The sequence below is a fragment of the Triturus cristatus genome, chromosome 7, assembly GCF_964204655.1.
Source record: "Triturus cristatus chromosome 7, aTriCri1.1, whole genome shotgun sequence".
NCBI classification, from domain to species: domain Eukaryota; kingdom Metazoa; phylum Chordata; class Amphibia; order Caudata; family Salamandridae; genus Triturus; species Triturus cristatus.
In genome coordinates, this window is record NC_140590.1 from 361101768 (window position 1) to 361127962 (window position 26195).

Here is a 26195-nt window from a genome sequence, read left to right on the forward strand (position 1 = left end):
ATTTGGTAAGGGTTGGCGATCCACCCAGATCCACTCATTTAGTCCGCGTAAGTCCACACACATTCTCACAGCTGTCCACCATCTTTGGGAGCCAAAACTACCGGAGACAACCACTCTGCGGCCTCGATCTCTTCAATCACTCCCAATTTCAGCAATTTATCAAGCTCAATCTTCAACGGTTCAATCATCAGATCAGGTACCTTTCGCACCTTGTGCACACATGGTTTAGCAGCATCCTTCCAAATGATTCGATGCTCAAATCCCTTGAGGCAACCAAGAGCATCAGTAAACACCTCGGGAAACTCCTCAAAACACCCATTAGTGTCCAACACATTGTCTATTAACATGACTTGGTCTTGCGGATTTTTGGCACTTGGATTCATAATTATACCTAAGTCACGTTGGTGTCCCCACCCAAGCAGGTTGTCCCCCCTCTTAGCCACATACACTTTTCCAACTGTCTCTCTTCCCTTGAACACAATTTTTGCAACTATATACCCAATGATGTCAATGGGGGATCCACCATAACTGACAGGAGAAATATCCGGAGGTAACAGTGTAACATTTTCAAGCAATACTTTCTCATCCCATAGTTTGTTTCTTATTAGAGTAAAAGGGGAACCTGAGTCGGCCATAACACTAAATTCATATTTGTCTACAGATAGGTTACAAAATGGCATGGTAATATTCTCAGAATCCACATTTCCATTACCCTCAGAAATTGTAGAGACAATCACAGTACGGACTGTCTCGGGAACACCCTCAGTCACATAAGTCCTCTTAGAAGACTTAAAAACTTGGGCATAGTGCCCTTTAATACCACATCCCATCCTCGTCGCCGGTAATGAAAGCCAGATAACCATTAAAGTGAAGAGTGGCTTTATTCATGCAACCACCGACAGGTATTTCAATCCTCGTCCGACCAGTCCAATCCCAGAATGTCACATGACAATCTGTGAGGTAATCACATTCCAACATTCTCCAGCTCAGCTCGAGCTGGTTAATTACAACAAATTCATTGCCTACAACTGGAGGTTTGATTGCTCCTCTGGTTTTGTGATCTCCCTTCAAGGCAGCTCATTGTGGCTCACTTTCCTATGTGACAGAAGAGGTATAAATTTCAAGTGGAGCCAGGCCCACCAGAAGTAAGACTATATTTCCTCTGGCAAGGGCACAATTAGGAAAACACAAACCCTAACACAGCCTTTTCTAGTTAGGTACCAACGTGCTCGAACAAGATATGGCAATACTTTGATTTGAACTTCAATGGAATCCAGAAATTAAAAGGAATTTGACTTCAACAGTATCCCTAAATTGTTAATAACTATAAAAAATCTGTGATCTTTATTGAAATCCACTTTATATGATGGTGCAATGCAAAACAAACTGTTGATTAAATAACTGAATATTGATGGTGGTTTCTCCATTGGGTCATTGGTAGGGCTCATGGTTAGGAGTCTAGTTTTTAGTGACTTGAGATGCTCTTTAAGCTTAGAAATAGACGTCTTGATTAGGACTTATTGATTAGAGTCATGAAACATTAATGTTTCTAGGATGAGTGCTTCTGGTCTAAATGAGAAACTCTGAGCTCTAGTCAGTCACTCATCTGCAAGTGAGTGAACACCTAGTTGCTCTTGCACTCTTGATGTAGCTGCCTTTATTCTGCCTTTATTTTTGAGTGAGTCTTAGTGCTGTTCTAGTTGCCCTTCCTGACAGCTACATTAGTCATCTTGCAGCAGGGCCCTGTGTTTCAGAAGAGGTTTTGGGTCACTGTCCACTTAGCCATGAGGGAAATCAACCCCCTTAACACCAGGTAACCGCTAAGCAGCCACTGTACAGACCTTCTGCTGATATATGCATAGATGATATATACCTCTTCTTGTCCTACTACAAGAGGTGCATTACTTACCACACACTATGGGCCTAATTGCGAGTTCGGCAGCCTGAGGACCGCCAGACTCATGGTGACGCAGCAGTGACGATCTAGTCACTGCCGCACCGGCAGTCCGACCGCCCTATTATAAGTAGGGCGGTCAGGCCGTAATTGGTCCTTTATCTTAGCAAAAGGGTTTTTAGTTAGGTGCCTGTGGGTTAGTGGGCTAAGTTGCTCCTTTTCCTCCACAGCAGGTTTCTGGTTCAAAACACGGTGGATTCAAAAATTGCAATGCTGCTCTACCTGAATAGCGGACTTCTTGCTAAAGAGCCTGAGGGTTGGTGAGCTATGCCCTACATATATCTCAGTATTAGAGTCCTTTGTTAGGTAAATTTTTGTACTCGTTTGATGCTATGGAGCCTGAAGATTAATAAGTTACAATGCATAGCATTTTTAATGTATTCAATTATTTCCCAATGGCTCTTTTAGAAGGATTAACATAAATTAGTAAATAATTGTCACAATGTTCTAGTAGTTATGCTACTAGTACCATAAATGATGTAGCATGCCAAGTGGATCTTTAATCAATAGAAAGGCAATAAAGCTCTTCAAAAGGTATTAGTACTGGCCGCAAAATTAAGGCCTAACCAAACAAGCTTATAACCAAAATACATCATCAGAGAATGTACAAGAGGTGCAAGGTAATAATGGTAGTGTAACATTTAAATAAGTGCAAAGGAAAAACACAAAATCATGTATATCTCCACAAAATATATCTTACATTGCAAACTATTTGAGTCGCCTCCTCAATCTATACCTTTTGTGATAGTATTGGCAAGCAGTCTACGTTAATAAGTCATTGTATTGGGTTAACTGCAAAAATAGAAAGCGGACTATATAGTATTGAATGTTAGAATTATGTAACACCAAAATAATATTTGATGAAGAACGAAATGATGGAGAAAGTGCGCCAGGTATTTGGGCCCCTCCACTTGGATTCTTATATAGGTCTTTGGCTTGTAATCCTGTTTATTTTAATTTTCACTGGACGGACTGAAGTAGGAGTAAGAACCCAGGCTACCTTAGATCCATTATCTCAGCTACTAAGTGGCAGGATTATTTCTGAGTGCTTTATATCCCTTGTGAAAATATAGAAGGGGGTGATTTCGGTTCACCTAAAAAGGTTGTGGGAAATGCTAAGGTTACTGCCACTTAGTTTACTGAGGAAGCAGTTTCCCAAGCTCTAATTCTACCATGTAATATTGAAAGCCAAGCTAGATATAGATTTCCCAGCTTACTATTATAAGGCAGAACAAAATATGTGGGACTCTGCATATTCAGAGGAGTAAACACAGTATTAACCAGAAATAATGGCCCTGAATCATGGAACAGGCAGAAATTGTACCTTAAAATAGCACTCAAAGAACTACACTCACGTTATTGCCCTACTTCTCCAGTCAACTTTCTGGTTGAGATTGATTGAAAGTGTTACACACACATTTAGATCAATGAATTGATTATAGATAGGTAGCAGTGAATTACAGGGATGTTTTTCATAGAGGAGTTCTGCGTGACGTCACACAGACAGTGAGAGTACAGCTTGAGTTATCTATGATGTCCCTCAGAACCCAGGGGTTATAAACATCCACATAATTCACGTTTAATCATATGTTATGCCTGGCCTCCAAAATAATCTGCTCTTGGTTTCAACTGCTTTGCAGGGGCAGAGGAGTAAAATGACAGTCATACATAACATGGCCTCTCCTGCCTGTCCCAAATATTTAAAAAAATACCTTCCCTGCCATCCTTAACCAAACTCCCATGCCTTCCCCCTGCTGCAGCTGTGATTTCTGTTTTGAGGCAAAGCAGACAAGCAGCACTGTGTTGACAATCAATAAATCAGTCAATCAATCAGGGGTTTGTAAAGCGCACTACTCACCCGTTAGGGTCTTAAGACTCTGAGGAAGGGGGGGATTGGTGTGCAGATCCATTGGGGTTATCTGAAGAGCCAGGTCTTGAGGTCTTTCCTGAACTGGAGCAGTGTAGGGCTTTGCCGGAGTTGGAGGTCGTTCCAGGTCTTGGCTGCGAGGAAGGAAACGGGCTTTCCACCCGCTCTCTTCTTGTAGAAGTGTGTGATAGTTGCCAAGGAGAGGTTGGCTGAACTGAGGTTTCTCCTGGGGGTATGGAAGGATAGACGGTTGTAGAGGTAGTGTGGTCTGTTGTTGCGGAGGGCCTTGTACACATATGTGAGCAGCTTGAAAGTTATCCTTCTTTCTACGGGGAGCCAGTGGAGATCGCGGAGGTATTTGGTGATGTGGTTGTGCCTGGGGATGTCGGGGATTAGTCTGGCTGCGGCGTTCTGGACGGTCTGGAGCTTGCGGAGGAGTTTTTTATTGATTCTGGCGTAGAGGGCGTTACCATAGTCTAGTGTGCTGGTGATGAGGGTGTTTGTGACTGTTTTTCTGGATTCGGTGGGGATCCATTTGAATGTTTTAAGGAGTATGCGGAGGGTGTTGAAGCAGGCAGAGAAGGCAGCGTTGATCTGGCGGTTCATAGTGAGCGATGAGTCCAGTATGATGGCGAGGTTACGTGCATGGTCTGTTAGGGTGGGTGAGTTTCTGAGGTCAGGGGCCACCAGGTGTCGTCCAAGCTGAGGGGGTGGAGTGGAGGATGAGAACTTCTGTTTTCTCTGAGTTGGTTTTCAGGCAGCTGTTCTTCATCCAGGTTGCGATGGCTTTCATCCCTTCTTGGAAGTTGTGCTTGGTGATGTTGGGTTCCTTTGTAAGAAAGAGGATGAGCTGAGTGTCATCGGCATAGGAGACAATGTTGAGCCCGTGGTTTCTGACGATGCTAGCGAGGGGGGCATGTAGATGTTGAAGAGGGTGGGGCTGAGGGGGGATTCTTGGGGTACTCCACATCTGGTCTCTGTCAGTTCTGAGACGTAGGGAAGGAGTCTGACTCGCTGAGTCTGACAGGCTCTCAGAGAGTCCTTTGAGCCTGACCTGGAAGGCCTTCATCACATATCAACAGTGGGTAATATATCATGTCTTCATTGATTTGAAGACAGCCTTTGATATGCTTAATAGGAAATTGTTGTGGTATAGCTTACAACACCTGCACATTTCAATATACTTGTTAGAAATTGTTACATTTGTATAAATACATAATTTTAAGGATGTTTGCTATGGTCCTAGTTGAGAGGGTGCTGAAAGGTTTAAGTTAAAGCAGGGAGTAGGAGAGGGATGCAGTCTACACCCAAAGCTGTTCCAGTTACTTATAATGATGCAATGAATGAGCTACCATCAGACTTGCCTCATACTCCCTTGTTATCAAGTGTTATCACCCCTGTCTTACACTTTGCAGATGGTGCAGTTCTTTCACGCAACAAGATGGATAACACAATCTCTTACATAGTTTTAGCAAGTTTTCAAAAATCGTAAAAAAAACAGAGAAGAGTCATTGCCCAGATGATGTTTGATGGTTCCGAAACAGAACCGTATTTTGGAATGCTTAACTGGCAATCAGGTTCAATAATGTTGCCTCACAGACCAATCAAATAAAACAAGAATCTCCGACACATGGAAATCGAGGGAATAGGCTATTAGAGTTTAATAGGAAGATGAGGGAAGTGTAGTAGACCTTACATTGGTTTCTACACAGTCAGGACATGCATGATTCTCATATACTGTGGTATTATTGAGCCATTATAGCCCAGAACTACTGTCTAAGTAAAAGTGTGTTCAGTAGCATAACAAAACCTGATACAGCCCCTGCGGTGTTGAGGGGAGGGGGGACGAGATCTGGGTACCCCCTCCGGCACTGGCAGGTTCCTGGCCTGAAAGCTACAAATTGTGTGCAGAGTGTTGGGGGGGGGGCTGTATGTACTTTAGTTTAATTTAGCGACTGTGTCCGTGTTATTGATAAAAAATATATCTTTCTCCCTTCCTAAGAACACGCCAATTATATTACAAAGATTAGAGTTAGGAATTAAAGGATTGAATTTGAAATGGGATTCATAGTTTTATTAATCTCAAATAAGTGTGTGTGATAGCAATTTTTTTTTTATTTCTTTTGGAAATGGCTTGGAAAAAGGTAATTGATCTCGTATTGCCTTACCGTGTCTGAGGTATGTAAAACAAAGACTTGCTGCAATTGGACTGAGGGAATTATGGTTCAATCTGGATTTAATACTGTGGGAGAGCTCAATAACTGTGAAGACTCGTTATTGGGAATGGGTTTAGAGAAGATGAATCAAAAATAGTTTGGACACAAAATTAACTGCATTGTATTTAGAAATGTAAATGTCCTCTGGAAAAGAATCATATCTTGACTGGGTGCGGATTTAGAAATGGGCTACTACTGGTTGCTACATCTACTGATGGGTGGGCAAATGGTATCTCAGATAAATGTTCATGTTGTGAGTATTAGCGGGAAACAATTGAACATTTCTTATTTACTTGCCCCTTATTTCGAAGATAGAGAAACCACTATTCGTCCCAATTTTCAAGAGGGCCCTGGATAGAACTTTGAAGAATGTCTTAAGTCTGTAAGTCTTCAGATCAGAAGTTATTGGTCAGCGCTGTTTCTAGGTGATGGATAACTCTTGGAGTAGAATAAGCTTGGTTTAGTTGAGAGAAATATGCAAAATTGTCAGGCTTTGGTATTATGAATATATATGATACAGTGATTGGTGTGGATCCTCAAGCGTTAGTGAGCTGAGATGCTCTTATACATAAATGGATTAATTTATCACACAAGCATCTCAAATCACCTACCTGGCACAAATGTACCGTGGAGGCTCTCCTTGTACGCCCACCAATCTTCGTATGACTTTGCAGAACTGAACTGACCTGGAGACAGAAGAAACAAGCAAATCACTATTGTGCCTTATATTCAGGAATAAAATCCTTAATTATTACTTAGACAGTCAGTAAGTGCCACATCCCACCTAAAGAAAACGCTCCTAATATTTGTGCAGTCTTTAGTGCAAACATAGTTCCAGGACAGATGCAAAATTGCCCACCAGGGCTAGGGCACTTATGAGATTCAACAGCACGTGGTAAACTAGCGACATGCAGTGGTTGGTTGCCATAAACTGCGAGTCTGTGCACTGCTCTATCACTCCCTGAAGTGCGATAATAAATCAGAAAACAATACTACCGGCGACACTGTGTTCCTCTGCCCAATTTAATGTGCTTTATCGCCATATGTTTATCAGGCGCTGGTCGTGCCACCTTAGTGCGCCAGGCAGCCAGTGTGGCCTGCTGATGCGGTACATAACTCAACGCGACACTGCACGCTTTTATTGCCGAGCAATATTATTCAGTCGAATGCTATAAAGTTCACCGCAGAGCTCGAAAATCTATCACCGCGTTAATGTATGCATGGCACCGTGATATGATTTACCGCCATGTTTTTACGGGTAGCAGATCTGTCCCCTTCCATGCAATATGATTCCTACAGGGGTGTATTTCCCAGCACGATGACATAATAACGCAGTTGACGGCCACGTCGTTCGCCCCGGTGCCATTTTGCAGACTGTCAGTCTGTCATATTCGGTTTGGGGCATTGGGTGGGGGGATTCATGGCTGTGCACTGTGATTGGCTAGGGTGTTATTCACTGCAGTGCGGAGGCGTCAAACTCACTTCACTCTTATTGTATTTGGCAAGGAGCTCTACTCCCTGTCATGCACCCGCCTGTAATAGAGAGTTATCTTCCGCTGAATCTCTGCCAGCCTAATTAAATGTATCACTATATTTTATTTTCTCTGCGGATAGTGTGCTCTTCCCAGCCCCCTCTCGGATTAATGGAAATGATAGTATTAAAAAAGGGGTCCAGAGCCTGGTTCTCCTGAAAGGAAGGCAGAAGCTCTTATCAGTGACGTAAAAAAAGGGTGCAGTGGGCCCTAATGAAAGAAAGGAAACTTCCCCTTCCTCTGGTTCGTTAGTGAATGAACAGTTACTAACTGGGGAGAAGTGGCACCTCACTCCCTTGGGTCTCGGTGCCATTGCATCTACTGCACTATTGATAGCTAAGTCCCTGGCTGAAATGCTATTTTCCCATTAAATTAAGATGTGAAGCTCACACGCACATGTATATCAACAAGAAACAACCTCTATTTGGTCAGGACATTCTGCCCAGAGCACTAGGAGAGAACTCTGGGCCTCATTTATTAATTTGTGGCGTAGGGCAGCACCCCAAGCCTTCCTATGCACTGCCCTATGTCAAAAGAAAAGGGCAGGAATGCCTTGTATCTATTAGATAAAGGTCATTCCAGTCCTCTTACGCCGCACTGGCGCACAAATGGCTGCCATGCGCCGATGCAGGCACCCTTTCAACATGGTGCAAGCGTGTCTATGTTGAAATCAGGTGGTTTTTGTAGGTAGGGGAGTGGACACCCTCCCTCACAAAAACAACCTTACTCTACCCCTGGGGAGACGTAGGCTTTTGAAGTATTCACAGGTTTACAGCATGTTGTAAATCTGGGAATGCGTCAAATGCCATGGGTGTTATGTGGGAACACCCACCATAACGCCCATGGCACGCATCCACATCTCACTGTGAGGCCCTGCAGCGACTTGCACTGCTTTTCCTTACACCATATCGACAAGGCCATGAAAAGCCACGCAGCGTGGCTATACGTGGCCTCATAGATATGGTTAAGTCCAGTGCACCGCCAGAACGTCATAAAAAGTTACGGTCCAACGGCGCATTGGGCTTGTAAATAAGGCCCCCTGTTTCCATTTATGCAAACCAGTTCGTGTCTCCTACGCTGAGCATTAGGTGGTCTGCTGGAGGGAGGAGACCATTTGGCATGGACAGAGACAACGGGCCTTATTACAACATTGGTGGGCTTACAGTGGATGGTGCAACTCACCGTCTGCCATAGAACCGCCAAAGCCATGGTGCTGCTGCCTGCCAGATAAGGACATCAATCTTGGTCTCGCGGGCAGTCCTGCGGCGGTCTGACAGCAGCGCTTTGGTAGGCTCATAGAAGAGCCCAACATGCAGACCGCCATTGTCAGAGCCCCGACTGCACCTTCCTGCACAGTGTGCAGTTAATGGAGGTGCAGGTCCATGGAGCACTACATGTGCCCCACCCTCATGCACCCCCAGGCGTGGCAGGCAGTGGCGGCTCGCCGAGGGAGTGCTGCGGGGTGGTGGCGGGGGGCAGGCATGCAAGGTAAATTGTTTTATTTGTAAATGTAAAATGGAAATGTATTTGTACTTATATAGCGCACTTCTACCCAGAGGTCTCGTAGCGCTGTTATTTAATGACTTACCTTACTCCACTCTGAGTCTGTTGTATGTCAGACTCTACTATCCCCCCCACCTTGCCCTCTCTCCCGCCCTGCTCCCCACCCCACAGCACTCCCTCGGCAAGCCGCCACTGGTGGCAGGGGCCCCTATTAGGGCCCTCTTAGTTTCCTCACCTCCACCCTTTTCTTGGTGGGCTCACCACCATGGAAAGGGTGGTGGTTTCAACTCATAATATACTCTGGTGTGCGGCAGAGTCACAGCCAGCATATTACTATGCCTGACTGCCACCTCCATGTTGCGTGATCCTGGATTCAGACAGATGATTCGGGTCTCTGGTGGTCCAACTGCCACACTCCTAATGCGGCGCATGGTGCACAAAGTCTGGTTTGCTATGTCACAAGCTGACTAGCCATTGGACATGAGCCACCACTTTAAGTCAGCAACTATCCCAAGAGCTGAGCAAAGGGACACACGGCCAGGGGGTAGATATTAATATTCCGTACTTGCTTTTGCAGTAACTGTTTGACAGACTCTGCAGCTCTAATAGAGGGCACTAAAATTCCTCAAATATAGTGCTTGACTTATGAAAGTTCTAGAGCATTAGGCAACCATATCAATACACAGTTAGATGATCCTGTGCACTCACAGCCCCTCTCAAAGTTTTGGCATTCTTCAAAAGAAGAAACATTTATTTTGGAAAATCAGAATTAGAGAGGTCAGGTGATTCTGGAATAACTGCTGGGTCCGTGCCCTTGATTCCAGTGGAACTTCACAAGATTGAAACATGAAAGCTTCTCTATAGCGACCCTGGGTACCAGAGATGTAATAACATATGTTATAGGTATATAATATGTTTTGGGATGGCACTTGTCAAAAGACAGTCTGTAGTATATGTAAATGAAGAAAACTAGTTACATTTGGTGACCAGCATGGGTTCCAAGGCTACTTCCTCAAGCATTGTAACGTTGCACATTGGAGACCAGGCTAGTACTATAGCCAGACAAGAATATGCAGAGGCCTAGGCTGCTACTAGCAGGGGATCTGCAGATTACCAATTCAGCTTTCAGACTTTGCTACTGTGCTGGAATTTAAAATGTCACTTCTCCTAGGGGGCCAAAACTTCATGCAGTGATCCTTATTGTAGTGATCAACTCCAGCCCTGTGGAAGAAGTGTGGCGCAGCGGCCAGTGCGGCTGTCTCCGGAACAGGGGGGCTCACGGTTCGATCGCCTGCAGCAGGTTAGCCTAGCACCATGTGAATCTGGGCAATAGCTCGCTTAATCTTCCCAACTGCCCCCAGCGCCTTGACACACTCGGGTAAATGTTTGTGCTTTACAAATACTGGTATTATTATTATTACTGACATTGCAATAAGGTTGCGACATTCAGCATTGCATTAATGTTCATGAGGCATAGCCCAATGATTCTGAAGAAGTCATACTAAAACCCCAGCTTGAAGTGTCTATTTTTAATTACAATTGCCTCAGCCTTAACCTCTTCAATGCGGCGCCGATTCCCGCTCAGCGCTGACCGTTTCTTGCACGGGCGTGGTCATGACGGAACGGTTCCGTCATGAGCACAGCTCAACCGACGCTCATGACGGAACCGTTCCGTCATGAGCACCGAAAAGGCTAAATCTTTTCTATGTCATAAACTTTGATGGGTATTTACTAAAGTTTTGTAAGGATGCTCGCATTGTGCAAAGTTAAGCAAAGCAACGCATCAATTAAAATACCATTATAAAAGTCTGCTGCCATAGAACAAGATTGTTCACCCCCACACAAGCAGCTGTGCAGCCCTCAGCAAACCATACCCCTGGTGTTCCCCTGCACCAATAACCTGTTTATAAGACAGGTAGATGCAGGATACTCATCCTTTAGAGGGTCGTATCTTTTATTCCTGGTGAAGAAAATGAAAGATCTCAGTAACAGAGGAGTCACCCCTAATTTTTCTTAGAGTTCAGTTTCAAATTTTGCTTAGCACATTGTATCAGGTCGTAGGAATTTCTTTTTGCACAAATGCTGCAATACTGTTTTATAATTGCTCCATTTGCATGTCTCAAAACAGAAACATTAACAGAAGCCGATATCTCAGGTTATCAACGAGATCAAACCATAAACTCCAGTGTTTCATTGGTAATCCAGAAGTCACTGTGGGAATGATGCTGCTATTCATTCAAAGATTCCAAATTACGTCATTACATTGTTGACAGCGTGACAGTTGTAACACTGCTTCAGCAGGTATGGATAGCAGGGTCGCATGAACACTGTGTCTTCCTCCTAGGATGTAGCACGTTTGAGAGGTACACTGAGTGTCAGATATTATCCTGTGGCTTCTAACACTTCAAGACAGTGTGTCAGGGAGATAGTTTGAACCCTACTCATTCCCTCACTGTACACTGTTATTCAGTGCAAGGAAGTGCACTATGTGACTCATTTTGATTCCGAAACCCACGGCCTTTTTCTCCTCTTGAATTTGTTGGCTTCTACCACTAATCCCTCCAGTAGATATTTATTTCTGGAGTATGGGAGCAGACATGTCACCAAGGTTTTCTGCTTTGGTCCTCTTTGCTCCTAGGAGCTTCCACCATTTTAGAGTGTCTTGCACCTCCCTTGTGATTAAAATAGACACTAACTCTTACAACATTCTAACTGCACCTGCAAACTTTCTTTAATGGGCATCCACCAGCAGAAGAAATGTTTTCTGCTGAAATGGTCCAGAAAAAGCTGCATGTAACCTCATCCATCATTTTCCAATCATGGTGAAGGAGAGCATGAATTTTCCGGAGCGCAATCAGACCTCTGACATGCACAACACTGTGTCACTTTCCTTTATAGATCTTCATCAATGTAAACCAGCTGAACAAATTTATGAAATGTTTTGTTTGTGGTTTGGTAATCTTGTTTTTAGGCGATGGGGACGTCCTCAACATAATTGAGATGCTGAAGCGGGAGGCGGGGAGGGAAACTGTTTCTGTTTACTGTTATCAATCATGCACTCATATTGACTATTACAGCATTTATTATCTTATGTTGCCAAAGAGGCAGTACAAAACACCTAAAGTACATTACACAACGCTATTACCCACCCACCCAGGCCCATATCCCTTGTCACGTGGAACGTACGGAGCCTCAATAATCTCAGAAAGATGCGTAAAGGGCTCGTGTATCTGGATCGCCAGCACATCCAAATTGCGCTACTCCAAGAAACTCACTTCACACAACACACAGAAAATACAATGGTAACAATCCGTGTGGCCTCTTCCTACTCCTCTTACTCCTGAAAGGTACTGATACTGATGAGCCGGGTCTGGTAGCTCAGTGGACTAATGCCTCCACTGCAGGGGCCTGTGTTCGACCTCATGGTCACAGGTTCAAATTCTGGTGGGTCCAATCAGCCTTTCATCCATCTGAGGTTGATAAAATGAGTACCATTGAGTTGGCTAACAAGAAACATCTGTTATTCAGTGCCAAGATACCTATGGGTGAACTTCCTCTTTACAAATACACCTTATGTTATCAAGAAAGGCCTTCCATTCCATGTAACTCACAGTGAGACAGATGACCAAGGTAGATACTCTATACTCTAGGACAACCTAGGTGGCACACTGGTGTCCCTAGTTATTACATCTGGTTCATATACTGATGGCCCAGCCTCTTACTCACAGAAATGGAATAGACTACACTCCCAGCCGCCTGCAGCTGATCTGTGGGGAGGAGACCTTGATCCACAGAGGACTCGGTCGGCCAGGGTGGATGGGGATGACAGACACTGTGCTAAGGCCCTGTAAGATGGAATGGAGGAATTTGGACTGGTTGACATGTAGCGACTGAGATATCTCGATAGCCGGAAGGGCACTTTCACCTCTCCGCTCCATAATTCATGGTCTAGATTAGACTACTAGCTGACGACCCAGGAGGTAAGCACATGGACGGTCCAGACACAGCACCTTGCATGTACACTATCGGACCATGCCCCCATGAAATTAGTGCTGTTGATTCCCATGCATACTCCAGCACAATTCACATGGAAATTTCAGGCAACTGCACTACTGGATCAGGTATTCCAGGAGGGTGTGAGGACAGCCATCATAGAATATTTTGAAAAGAATGAGGGGTCAGTGGAAGGGAAGGACACCTTTTGGAAAGCCTTTAATGTGACAATTCAAGGGATAAGCATAAGCACGCAAGCTAAGGTACCGTGTGAGATACGCAACCAATTGCACAAAATAGAAAACACACTAAAGATGCACGAACGTGACTATGAGAGGACACCCAAACGCAACACACATGCAGCCATTAGAGAGCAAATCACGAACTACAACACAATGGGAGAAAACAAGCTATGCTACCTCTCCAATGCCATGTGGCAAGAGCATATGGAGCGAGTGGCCGCCAGGGCCGAAGTCCGGCAACTAGGCTGAAATCCACCGGGACCCACAGTCATAATTGTAATATCATAGAAACAATGAGGATGGACAGGTTATGACACCCACAATTCTGTCAGCCTTCTCAGACCTTTATGGACGTTTATATGCTGCTCAAGACTCCACCCCATCGGCTGAAGTTGACAACAACCTAGATGATATAACCCTTGTGTGGCTGTCTTTGGAGCAGCGAGAATGCCTGGTGCAACCTCTCTCAAAGGAGGAAGGGAAAGAGGCTATACGATCGCTCTGTAATGGGAAAATTAGGCCAGCTAAGATTATTTATATTAAAATATTCCCTGTTTTCAATATTTCTATCCAAGTGTAATTTTAAGCACCTATCCCTCTACAGTGTTGAATCACCTTGAAGAAAAGTTATGCAAGGGGATGCACTCACATACAAAGCAATATCGGTGCGTGGAACCCTTAAAAAAATTCTTACCTAAAGCCATACAATTACAGTTTCACTCTTTGGAACAGTGTAGTCCCTATAGCTCAGACTATGGGGCTTCCTGATTGGAACTGTCACTTTAGAATCAAATCGGGGCCACATAACACTTCTGAAACATTCTCATAAAAACGATAGACAATAGATCTTTTTGAATGCTTTATGTAAGTATTTAAGTCAAATATAAAATATGCCATCAGTAAATTAGCAAAAGGGCTGGACTGTTCCCATTGGGCACAGGGTCAAGACTGATTTGCATATGGCTGGGTCCAAACTGGAATGGCATGGTAAGCAAAAACACGATGGATTTAGGCCCAGATCTCTGTACTGGGGTGAATGTATGACATTGTTCTGCATTCTGTCCATCAATAGTTCTTTTTGCATTTGTCACCCCGAGTGGGACAGGTATGCTCAGAAGTGAGTCCCGTGCTCTCCATGCCACTCAAATCAGGCTATCCTGGCTGAAGAGGGGTTAAACCCCGAAACCGGTCCTAGGATGCTTGTTTCCAGTCCAGGGAGGACCTGGCCTGCCAGTTCGGGCTGGACTGTTTGCATTGGGCACAGGGGCAAGACTGATTTGCATATGGCTGGGTCCAAACTGGAATGGCATGGTGAGCAAAAAAACGATGGATTTAGGCCCAGATCTCTGTACTGGGGTGAATGAATGACATTGTTCTGCATTCTGTCCATCAATAGTTCTTTTTGCATTTGTCACCCCGAGTGGGACGGGTATGCTCAGACGTGAGTCCCGTGCTCTCCATGCCACTGGAATCAGGCTATCCTGGCTGAAGAGGGGTGAAACCCCGAAACCGGTCCTAGGATACTTGTTTCCAGTCCAGGGAGGATCTGGCCTGGCAGTTTGGGCTGGACTGCTCCCATTGGGCACAGGGTCAAAACTGATTTGCATATGGCTGGGTTCAAACTTGAATGGCATGGTGAGCAAACATGTCTCAGGCCTGCCACTGCAGAGCCTGTGGGTGCAGTTTGTTTTAAACTGCCATTTCAACCTGGCAAGTTAACCTTCTTGCTAGGCCCAAACCTTCTCTTTTACTACATGTAAGGCACCCCTTAGGTAGGCCCTAGGTAGCCTCCTTGGCAGGGTGCAATGTATTTAAACGGTAGAACATGTACTTTTAAGTTTTACATGTCCTGGTAGTAAAAAACTGTTAAATTAATTTTTCGCTCCAGCAAGGCCTGTCTCTCCCATATGTTAACATTGGCGCTGTCTTGCAACACTTTACAAGTTCATCTTCCAATTGGGAGTAGACAGAAAATTGGAGTTTGGTGTCTCTGGACTCATAATTTAAAAACACATCTTTTAGTGAAGTTAGTTTTTAAATGGCAGGTCTGAAAATGCCATTTTTAGAAAGCCATTTTGTGCCTCTGCCTGTCAATAGAATACATGTCTGGGTTGGATGACAGTTGTGCATTGTGAATTCACTTTAGACAGTCACACACAAAAGGAGTTGAGATGTACCGTGCATATCCTGATGGCCCATCACCAGGCTGATGGGTCTTCCTGAGTTAGAATGGTTGTAGAAGTTGATACTTGTACCTGAATGGGCTATGCCTGTCCCCACACAAAGAGCTGCATACGACCCTGTATTGTGTCTGGAGCCAGGAAGGGCAGGGTCTTGTGCACTGCAAATACCTTTCTTTGAAGTCTACCTACTCCAAAGGCTAAAATGAGCATAAGTACTGGACCTTGGACACCATATGATCAGAACACTTCTGGTCTGAGGACATTCTGCCAGGAAGAAGAGCTGTTGTGCTGTCAGGAAGGACTGCCACTTTTGTGCGTTGGCCTGCTGCCTGCTGAATCTCTTCTGGGAGTGAAAGGACTGGATTTGCTCTCTGCCTCCCGCTATCTAAAGTGTCTCCAAGGGCTTGAGTTGAGCTTTCCCCCTGAGTGCCATCAAAGACTTCACCTGCAAACCTGGGCTCTTTTGTTGAGAGCCCTACTCTGCCAAGTGGTGACAAATCCAGTTTCTGGGCCCTTGGAAGTGTGTTTCTCTGCTCAAAATAAGAAAATCAGCACATCGACTTCGAGCGCCACTTCAGAACCAACGTTACTATGCAGTTTGTCGCTGAACCGCTGCCTGCACCAAAGCTGTGGTCCCCACTCAATGCAACAACCATGACTTACAAAGCCAGCTCTAACACCACCGCAGTGCCTCAGTAGAACTGCCACTGCTTTGTTCTAAAATACTGAGCCACTAAAGTTCGAGATGCCCGACTCCACTCCAGCACCTGTGGCCATGTGGTGTGACATCGACGCCACGTAATCGGCGCCTCGTGGCTTGACCATAAACAATTAATCTACACCGCACCACTGCCAGAACCAACACCTCGCCGCAAATGCAGCATCATCTCCCCTGCGCCTCACATTGTCACAGGGCGTCAGCGTCTTAACGACTCTGCACCATCTTCAGGAACCGCTGCCTCATTTGTTTCAGTGACACCTCACCTACTTTGTGTAACGCACAATCCCTGAGCGCCAACAACCTGCATAGCAGTAAGGTACCGACGCTGCAACTGCCTCCATGATGCATCACCTCCCCAGCGTCTCGCATCGTCTTTGATTCTCAACGTCTCTAAGGTAATGTACCGGGGTCTGCACGACTCAGTAGCTGGCCAACGCTCCATTGCATTCGGCCTGAACTTGAGAATTCGTCCACATCAAGATAGCCCCAGCCAGAGCTATTGTTTTTTGAAGCGATATAACTTTAATTAATCTTGAAAAATTCATGTCTTGACTAAATGTTGGACTTTTGTCGTTTCAGTCTTGTTTTACTCAGATAAATAGCTATTTTTCTAAACTGGTGTGGAGTACTTTTGTGGTGTTTTCACTGTGTTACTGTGTGTGTGCACAAATACTTTACATATTGCCTCTTTAGTTTAGCTTACCTTCCGCTCAGCCAAGCTACCAGAGGGTGAGCTCAAGTAAACATAGTGTGTACTACACTTGCCCTGACTAGAGTGCGAGTCACTACTTGAACAGGGTGCAAACCATTGCCAACTAGAAACCCAATTTCTAACACAATGTAAAAACACTATTCATTATTAGCAATGTAGCGCATTATTTTCTTAACAGGAAATTAACGCTCATACACTCGTAAAGAAGCATCATACTTAGGCTCAGGTGGGAAATATAGGTCTGTTTTTCAGGTAAGTTCTACTGGTTCTGTTTTTAATGATCCAAGTGCAAACTTAGTGCAGAATCAGTTTTCAGTTTTTTTTTTTTACAAGGGCTATTCATAGGTTAAACCACAATCAATGATTAACTTAAACGATTTCAAAGCTGTACATGTTTTCCACATACTGTCACACGTCTGTTTTATTCAAGTTATACTCGAGTGGTAGAATCCTCACTTTAACTTGACCTGGACGGAATTTCAATTACACCGGTGTATTTGGAGTAATTTCCATAATTTTGCATTACTCTTTGACATAGATTTACTGATAATTACGTGATTACACATACTTTCGTAATTTGGGAAAACAATCCTACCGCAAGAGCACATATAGCGCTCACTGTCCTTGCTCTGCTGATTTTGGCACTATTTCTTAGTGCAAAAATAAATCATCACAATTATTTTGGATGCAAGGGTGCAATGTGCATAAATGCCTGCGAGTAAATTGGGGGGAAATCCTATCCCAAGAACACATCAACACCAAATTGGTCTTCTCGTGCAATTATGCGTAATCTTTTGGAATTCTTCGTTAATTCAACATGATTACGCTACACAGAATTACGCGAGTTACACCAACCGTAACCTGGACTGGGAGAAGCAGGTCATACCAACCTGGAGATTGTCATGCTCTAAGCAAGAAGACCTGGCTTGTAGGAAGTCTTTCAGCGACGTTAGACAGTATTACTTTAGGGAAAATGATGGCACTTCATCTGATGCATTGATGCATTGTTAAAATAGAAGGCTTCGAAAGTTGTAACAAGAGGTCACTCTATTACACCAGTAACTAGAGCTCATAAAGAACTGGAATCAGGACACTAGAGTTTCCCATGTTCCGTGACCCCATGTAACAGGAGCAGCTCCTGGTCGAGAAGGAGAATTATGCCATAATACGGACCTATGATTTGTTCTTAAGCAGAAGCAGCTGCTACGTAACGGCAGTGGGGTGGGGGGGGGCAGGTCGCGGGGGCAGGTACGGGGGGAGGGAATGAAAAAAAAAAATCACATACCTGTCTGTCAGCCGCTGCCTCTTGGATCTCTTCACCTGCTTTCAGGACTCCTGGGACAGGAAGCGGGAACAGGAAGAACCCAGGCTTCCAGACTAGCCTAGCCAATCCTAACACTGTGGATAGCAGCGGTGTGATTGGTCTAAGCGCTGTGGTTCGCCACTCAAAGAAGGACTGGGAGCCTGGGCATGTTCTTCATGCTAAGTGTGCATGACTGTCATGTGTACTTACAGAGTTCCACCACTCCTCCCACTTCTGCTCTGATACAGCCCAGCCCTGCCCCGCCCCTAAGCGGATGAGCAAGGATGGAAAAATAAAATGATGATAACAATGCGTTAGTATCATTTTATTTTTCCTTTTTCACCTGCTCACAGAGCAGTGGGGCGACGCTCCTCCCCCTTAGAGGAGGAGCGTTTCCTGTTCTGAAGGAGATAAAGCAGGACACTCATGCACGGCTAATTAAAGATGAACTAGGGAAGGAGACTATAGCATATGTCAAATATGGAGGGGGAAAATAGTATTCACTCAGGCTGAAATTAATAACATGTTGCTAGACTATACTGAACTCTGTAGCAAACGGACCCAATGACACTGACCGAGATAAATGCTTAGTCCAGAAAATAAAACAACACTTATTTGAGTACCACCCAACTACATTGAGGCACTGAATCAACCTGTTACTGAGACAGAACTCAAAGAGTCCATTGCGGATATTCCCCTTGGGAAAACCCAGCTTCAGATGGTCTACCTATGAACTTCTCCCTTACTTATTCTGACCAATTGTCCCACGCCTTGCACAAATGTACTCCACCATTCTGGCATAGGGATACTACCCAAAAATGAGCAAAGAGGTTGCATCCCTTACTGCCTATGTCCCTTCTCCCAGATCGGAAAGGATTCATCCCCAAATGCAATCCAACACTAAACATCAGGTATTTATGTAAGGGCCTGCATGAAAAGGCGCGTAGAATGTTATGATGACAATTAGTGTTAATGATGGACCTTGAGAAGGTGTTCGCTACGCTTGGCTGGCAGTATTTGACAATAGTTCTGGATGTAACCTCGGTGGGGGGGGGGGGGGGGGGGAACTGCCATGTCGAGTATCCTTACTATATACCACACTATCCATGACCCCACTGCAGGGGTCCTTACAGGTAATATAATTTCTACCTCATTTAAAATATGTAGGAGTGTTGAACAAGGGTGTTTCTTATGTCATAGAACCTCTGCTAGTGTGATGAGGACAGAAGGTAGGAAGACATGTATCCCACTGGTGTATGATGTACATCATCTCGCTCTACGTTAAAGCTCTCCTTTTATTCCTGCAAGGCAGCCACCCTAGATTAGATAACACCGTGGAAGCCCTCACAGTCTTTGGTCAAGTATCGAATCTTTGAGTGAAAGGGCCAAAGATGTGTGTGTTTCTGCAACCCAGACACTACCTTGGAGACCACAATGGTGGGAAATTGGGATGTAAATTGTGAACCTCACACATCCAGAAATATAATTACTGAAATATATCATTCAGATTCAGCTTTCTGGAGGGGTACCTGGTCAGGTCCTTATCATCCCTGAGGAAACGTGTGGAGTTCTGGAAGTCACTCACTTATCAGTCTTGGGCTGCATAGCTCTAGCAACAATTGTAATGCTACCCCGATTAATATATTATGTCACCAACCATCTTGTGTCAATACCTATATCATTCTTTACAGAGTTAAATACACGCTTTCTGGTCTAATATGAGACGCTAACAGATATTGGGTGGTATTCCATAAACGGCACTCCCAATCACAAAGGATGGTCTGCGCGCTCTCGAGTTTGAATTATATCACCTGACAGCTGAACTCGAATGGGTGGCATGCTGGTTAGATGAAACCTGTTAGGTGAACACAAACCTCTTACTGAGAAGCTTATTAGACAAGACACACCCACTACCGCTTTAGAGGGTCACTTTAAAAAGCTGGAGCCCATGTTTTCAGAAAAACAATCCGTCCCCAACTTATGTGGCAGCATTGCCTCTGGTAGGGTATCCTGGACTACATAGTTTTACACTCCCAAACAGCTAGGGAGAGGTGTAGCACAGTGGCCAGAGTAGCTGACTCCTGAGCGCGGGGCTCACAGGTCGATTGCTGCCGGCAGCTCAGCTCAGCATCATGTGACTCTGGACAATAGCTTACTTAATCTCCCCGACTGCCCCCAGCGCCTTGAAACCTTAAAGGGAGATATGTTTGCGCTTTAAAAATATGGATTATTATAAGCGCTTGGGCACTGTAGAGACAGAATATGTGGGAGACTGTTATGCCACAGAAACCTTAAAATCCTTTCAAGACTAGGCGAATGTGTATGGACTTGCAGTGTGCAATTTTTACATTACTGAGCTTTGAAGAATTGTTTTCATAAGCTATGGGGCATATCGAGTGATGAAAGGTCCTACGATTAATACACTTGATAGGCAATGGCAGATTTTTGGTGATGTATTTTTATAGAGCAGTCTTCAACTCAACTTAATCCAGTCATAATGAGCTGAGAATGAAGTGGAATCCGGCCATTGGGAGGGAGCTGGGGGACAATGAATGGCGGAGAACACTTCAAGACACGCATAAAGTGTCGAGAAACTCCCACTTCAAATATACATAATTGAGTTATGCACATTGTAACTATCTGACCCCTAGTAATATTAATAAGATGTACAAAAAAGCATCTCCCATGTACCCCAGATGCCCAAGATGATTGGTTTTATCATACACTGTGAGGTTGTCCAGAGGCAAAAGACATACAGATGATGGACGGAGTGCAGAGCAAATCAAACAGTCACCCCCTGTCAAAAGATATGGGTTAAATCCATCATTCTTTTGCTCACCATGTTACCCCAGATAAGACCCAGCCATGTACAAATCAGTCTTGACCCTGTACCTCATGGGAACAGTCCAGCCCGAACTGCCAAGCCAGGTGTCCCCTGGACAGGAAACAAGCATCCTGGGACCGGTTTCGAGTCGTCACCCCTCATCAGCCAGGCTAGTTTGATTCCAGAGATACAGTGAGCCCAGGAGCCACGTCTGGGCATACCCGGCGTACTTAGTGCAAGAAAGCAAAAGACACACAGATGATGGACGGAGTGCAGAGAAAATCAAACATTCACCCCCAGTCAAAAGATCTGGGTTAAATCCATCATTCTTCTGCTCACCATGCCCCCCCAGTTTAGACCCAGTCATATGAAAATCAGTCTTGACCCTTAGCCCAAACTGCCAAGCCGGGTAGTCTGGAGAAAAGGCCGTTTTGAAAGGGGATCACTGACTAACTGTTAATGCCCATGCTAAGGACTGAGCTTGCACCACGGAACAGGGCTTGTTTTGGAAAATGTGTGGATTTGGGCTTTTTATTAGTGAACAGGGCCATTGCATTGGCTTGGAAATCCTCTACAGGTCCTCATCTTTGTCAATGGAAAGATGGGCAGAGTCCTAGAGTATGGCTCTACAAAGGAAGAAAGGGAGAGGGTTGTACAAGGGGTAGTACTAACTTCTTATCAGACCACAATGAAACCAGTGCAAGATTGATGACAACGGGAAGGGAAGCTCTCTGCTGATATCCAAATGTACTGCTTTGTCGTTATCGTGCAACTATGACTGAGTGGTAACCCATGAATGCTAATCAATGCTGATACCATGGCCATCGTATCAAAATACATTTGTATGTAATATGAAAGGCCAATAAAGCGGGTCCAAACAATTGTGAAAAAAAGATGTCTTTTTTTGTTGCAGAATTTCTACACTGCAGCCTCTGGTGTAGTGTAACAAATAGCAGTGTTTAACTGTATTCAATGTACAGAAAGAAGTTAGGCTTTTCTGGTTGTTGGTAATCATGAGGATGACAAATTTGGCAAGAGCTTCTTTTCCTAGAGATGAAACTAAATATAGCCCTCTTTAGAAGCAGCATGGTTAATTGCAATATGAGTGCTAACTGCAGTTATTTACTAGAACATGTGTATTTTCATACAAGGTCCTCTTTTGTGTATGAGTGGCCTGTTTCTTTCTGATCCCTACACCTACTGATTTTTACATAGGGATCGAAATCACAAGTTCTGTGGCAATTTTCACATCCCCACAATCAATTTTCTCAAGGTACAACCTGTCGAATTTGAACTCGGGGAACATGCCGACTAAATATCCGTGCATGCGGATTTTGTTGCACAAAGCTATAAGCACCAATACCCACATCCGAAGAGATACAACCCAAAAATGTGTTATTGCAAGGCTGAGCCTACAGCAGCATCCAACACCCCGGGTTCCAACGCCTTTGGGCCAGTGTCAGTTTTGCTACCGTCATCTGAAGATCCACTTGTCCTTCATAGAGAATTGGACAAGGCAACACTTCATGACGATATGGAACTTTCTATCAAGTACAAGATCCACTCCACGATAGCTCCTCAACTCAAAAACACCAGCTTCATCCTCAGAACTTGCCTGTCTGAATACCTGTTTATTCTGTGTAGGGATTTGTAAAGCCATTTATGGCTTTTTTACGGTCTGCTTTGCATATCTTCATGAATGAACGATCGTACGATGCTCTGAGGTAGCCGAGGGTAAAATGTTGAGAGCTGATGAAGATCATGGCTTTCTGAAGAGCCTTGCAGTGAAAGACTTGATCCTTTTATTGGGATCCAATGGACCTCTCTGATGCAGCAAATCAAGTCTGCCATTCTTTCTCTTCTGATTTCTTGTATGCTGAATAAAGATGATGAGTGACAGCCCAAACATCCAATGAGTGGACTCGATGGTATTGGTCAAATGGACAGGTCTTATCTTCCCACTGATATGAAGTGTTGGGCAAAGAGCACCATGGGATGGATCTATTCGGGTGTTTATTGACAGATTAGCTTTAGGCCTAGGGGGTCCGTCCTTATACATGTGTACTAACAAGGGTGTAAGGATGACGGGACAAGGCCATCTCTTGCGGCTGGAACTGCTTCTGGGATTAGAGTTTTCATGCAATGATTTCCCTGTCTGCAGGAAGCACAGGATAACATACGGGGTACAAGGCAAACGCAGTCCCTGCATATAATGTAACACGCAAGCATAGTTAACCAGTTCAACTATTTTCACATGCTTCTGGGGGATTGTGTTCCTCCATGGACGGACTTTGCATCTCCCTTTGGAGTCAGCCACAGTATTCAAGGAGTCAAGCGCATTTTCTTCCTGCAGGTGATAAGCCAACCCAGATGGCAGAAGCCCACCCTCACTCCTCCTTAGCTTCTTGTGCCCTAGCATGGCTCGTAAGGGCTCGAATATTCCAGGAACATGCAATGGAAACTCAGAACAGGACCTCCCGCTTCATGTTTTCCCTGTCCTGTTTGGGTTCCCTACTGAAGATGTGGATTCAGATTAAATAACAGATGGGGCCAGTGCCCAGGTGTATTTTTGTGTTAGAACACCAGCAATGTGAGGGACTGAACCTCCCATCTCCCTGTGCCATGCAGATGTGCCCTTTGGGCTGGACCGGGAGTGCCAGTCAAAATAAGTGCAACCTGATTAATTCAGGCAACGGGATGTGGTATGGAAAACGGGGGGCAGTTGTCCGGTCTTGCACCAGACATGCTAGACTGCCTCTGTTAAATGCCTGATTGGTTCCTGCTCACAGCTCAGAAGACAGTTAAACACGTCACTTCCACCCCTGGGTGCAGCAGGTAAGAATTCCGACTCGCTATGTGTATGTTTGTAGATGGGTTGAGCACAATATTTGAGCAAAGCTGAAATGTTCTATTATTTAATATTTTGCTTACTACATGATTTTCTTGAATTATTATGCGCATATACGCATTCAGTATTTATACAGTGTTGAGCCTATTTTAGTGCTTCTAATTTCAGTTTGTCACGCCAGAGAACTGGAAGAAGACAGAATATTATACCCAGATCACGAAATTTGGTCAAGTAGGGGAGGTGGGATTGCAGTCAAGGTCACCGGGTTCCATAGCTCGCAAATGAACCACTGGACCACACATTTCTCTTTCGTCCGTGTGGGCTGAACGCCCTCTGAGGCCGGGGCCCAGACCCAGTGAACGGCAATGTGTCTCCATGAGGGCTTCACACGTTTCCCGAAGGCTGTGACCTAATCGCAACCGGTCCCTTGCTTGATGACCATCAGTCACATCAAATCGCTGAAAGGAAGGGGCGGGCTTAATGCTGAGAAGAAAACTCAATCTGTGTGATTGAGTTTCCCACACTGCTTCACTAATGGAACAAAGACCTGTGGCCAGAAGCAATTCGATCCTCGTGTGTCTGCCTGACTTCCTGCATCACTCGGGGGCGATCATTCATGAGGACCACATTCCCATCCACCCTGCCCTGTGTTAACTCCTTCATTCCTGCAGAGAACAGGTGAAGGGCTATTGGTGGGAGGCAATTCAACAGAAGGGTCGGAAAGAAATCTCGATATGTTTCAGCTGTCATCAGTGCTTAATTTGTCAAATATTAACTGCCAGGGCTCTGACTAGGGGGCCACTGCAGCTTGCACCACCCATTACCCCTGTCATTGCTGGCAAAACAACTACTACCCATCTCTCTCACCTGCAAGTGCGACAGCTCAGATTATTTCAGGTCCCCAAAGCTAAAGGAGTGGCTGGGGGAGGCAGGTATTAGTATTTTATTTATGTATATTGTGTTCATAAATAACAGTTTTGCTCATCTCTAAATTAGATGAGCAGCGCCACCATGTGGTGGACTGCTCTAAGTATGGTGTTGACAATTAGGTGCTGGTGCCAAGCACCAGAAACCAATTAAGTGCTGGTGCTGAGCACCGGAAAGCACCGGCTCAAATTAAGCACTGGCTGTCTTGTAGTGCTTCATATTGGCTGGAAGGCGGCATCTCAGAGCAATAAATGGCAAGGTTGTCTGCTTCCCCTGAGAGCACAATCTGTGGTATTATCTGTGGATTCATCTACAACTGGGCCCTGTGTGCACCCTGAATATAGGACGCACAACATCGGTGAGACAGATTATCAAGGACAAAATATCAGGAAAAAAAACATCGGCAAGTGAGTCTAGGTTTTCTATACCTAATTCCAAGTATATGTACCTACGGTGTTCAAGGTATGTAGATATGGAGTTAGGTATATTAAATCTATACTTCCCTATATGCACTAACCTTTCAATATTCTGAGCCTTGATATTCTGTCCTCGAAATTCTTGTGTCACAATATTGCTAGTGTCAATATGCAGTGGAACAAGCCCTGGGCTCATCTTCAGGTTTAGACTAGCCTCAACCAGGGAAGAGAACACTTGTAACATCGTCTTTCGTGTTAGCAGGGTGAGCTCTTCTGGGTGTGGTGGAACAGAGGATGGGGCAACAACAACACAACCGACTGAGCTGGAGCCCATCTGTTGAGTCTTCCTGATCTGGCCACTTTTTGGCTGCACTATTTCAAATACCAGGGCCAAAAAATGTCAACGTGCAAGTTTGAAGGATTTTGGAAGCCAATTTGTAGCCCCTTGAAAACTAGGTGTTTTTCCTGCTTTGGTCCAAAGGAGTCAACCTTGAAGTCGGTCACTAAAAGCAAAATAAGGATTTCAAGTTTGGGAACATAGATGGAACTAGAAGGATGTTCCTAAGATGATGTGAAGCCCAGTAGATTGAAAGGTCGTCTCATCTAAAGCCAGCCCCATAAACTGTTTAGATGTTTGTCAGGGACGTCAGGGCCTAATTGGCAGCAGAACTACTTTCATCCCAGGATCCCAAAAGGCTGACATTGAGGCTTTTATATGGCTTTAATGCACAGCCATCCCTCGCGTTTACCTGAGCATCAACAACAAACAATTACCTTTTAAAAATAATAGTAGCATGGCCAGCGTATACAGTGTCAGGGAGGGTGCACATTTCAAGTTTTCAAGTTTGCTTTTCAATGTAACTTAGTTTCATTTAAATTGATTTCACTTAGAACCATTTCAAGGATGAACAATATTTTTTTTTAATGGTAAAAAGATGTCTGTGATTTACAAGC

The 26195-nt window shown here is 44.6% G+C and overlaps 1 protein-coding gene across 1 annotated transcript in view; it reads right to left on the bottom strand.

Moving 5' to 3' along the window:
- CA11 (carbonic anhydrase 11 (inactive)) overlaps nt 1-26195 on the bottom strand; it is a 929313-nt gene that overhangs the window by 582619 nt on the left and 320499 nt on the right. Inside the window, exon 2 of the mRNA XM_085616527.1 lies at nt 6649-6723. Coding sequence (XP_085472653.1) covers nt 6649-6723 — 75 coding nt within the window. The remainder of the gene's footprint in view (nt 1-6648; nt 6724-26195) is intronic.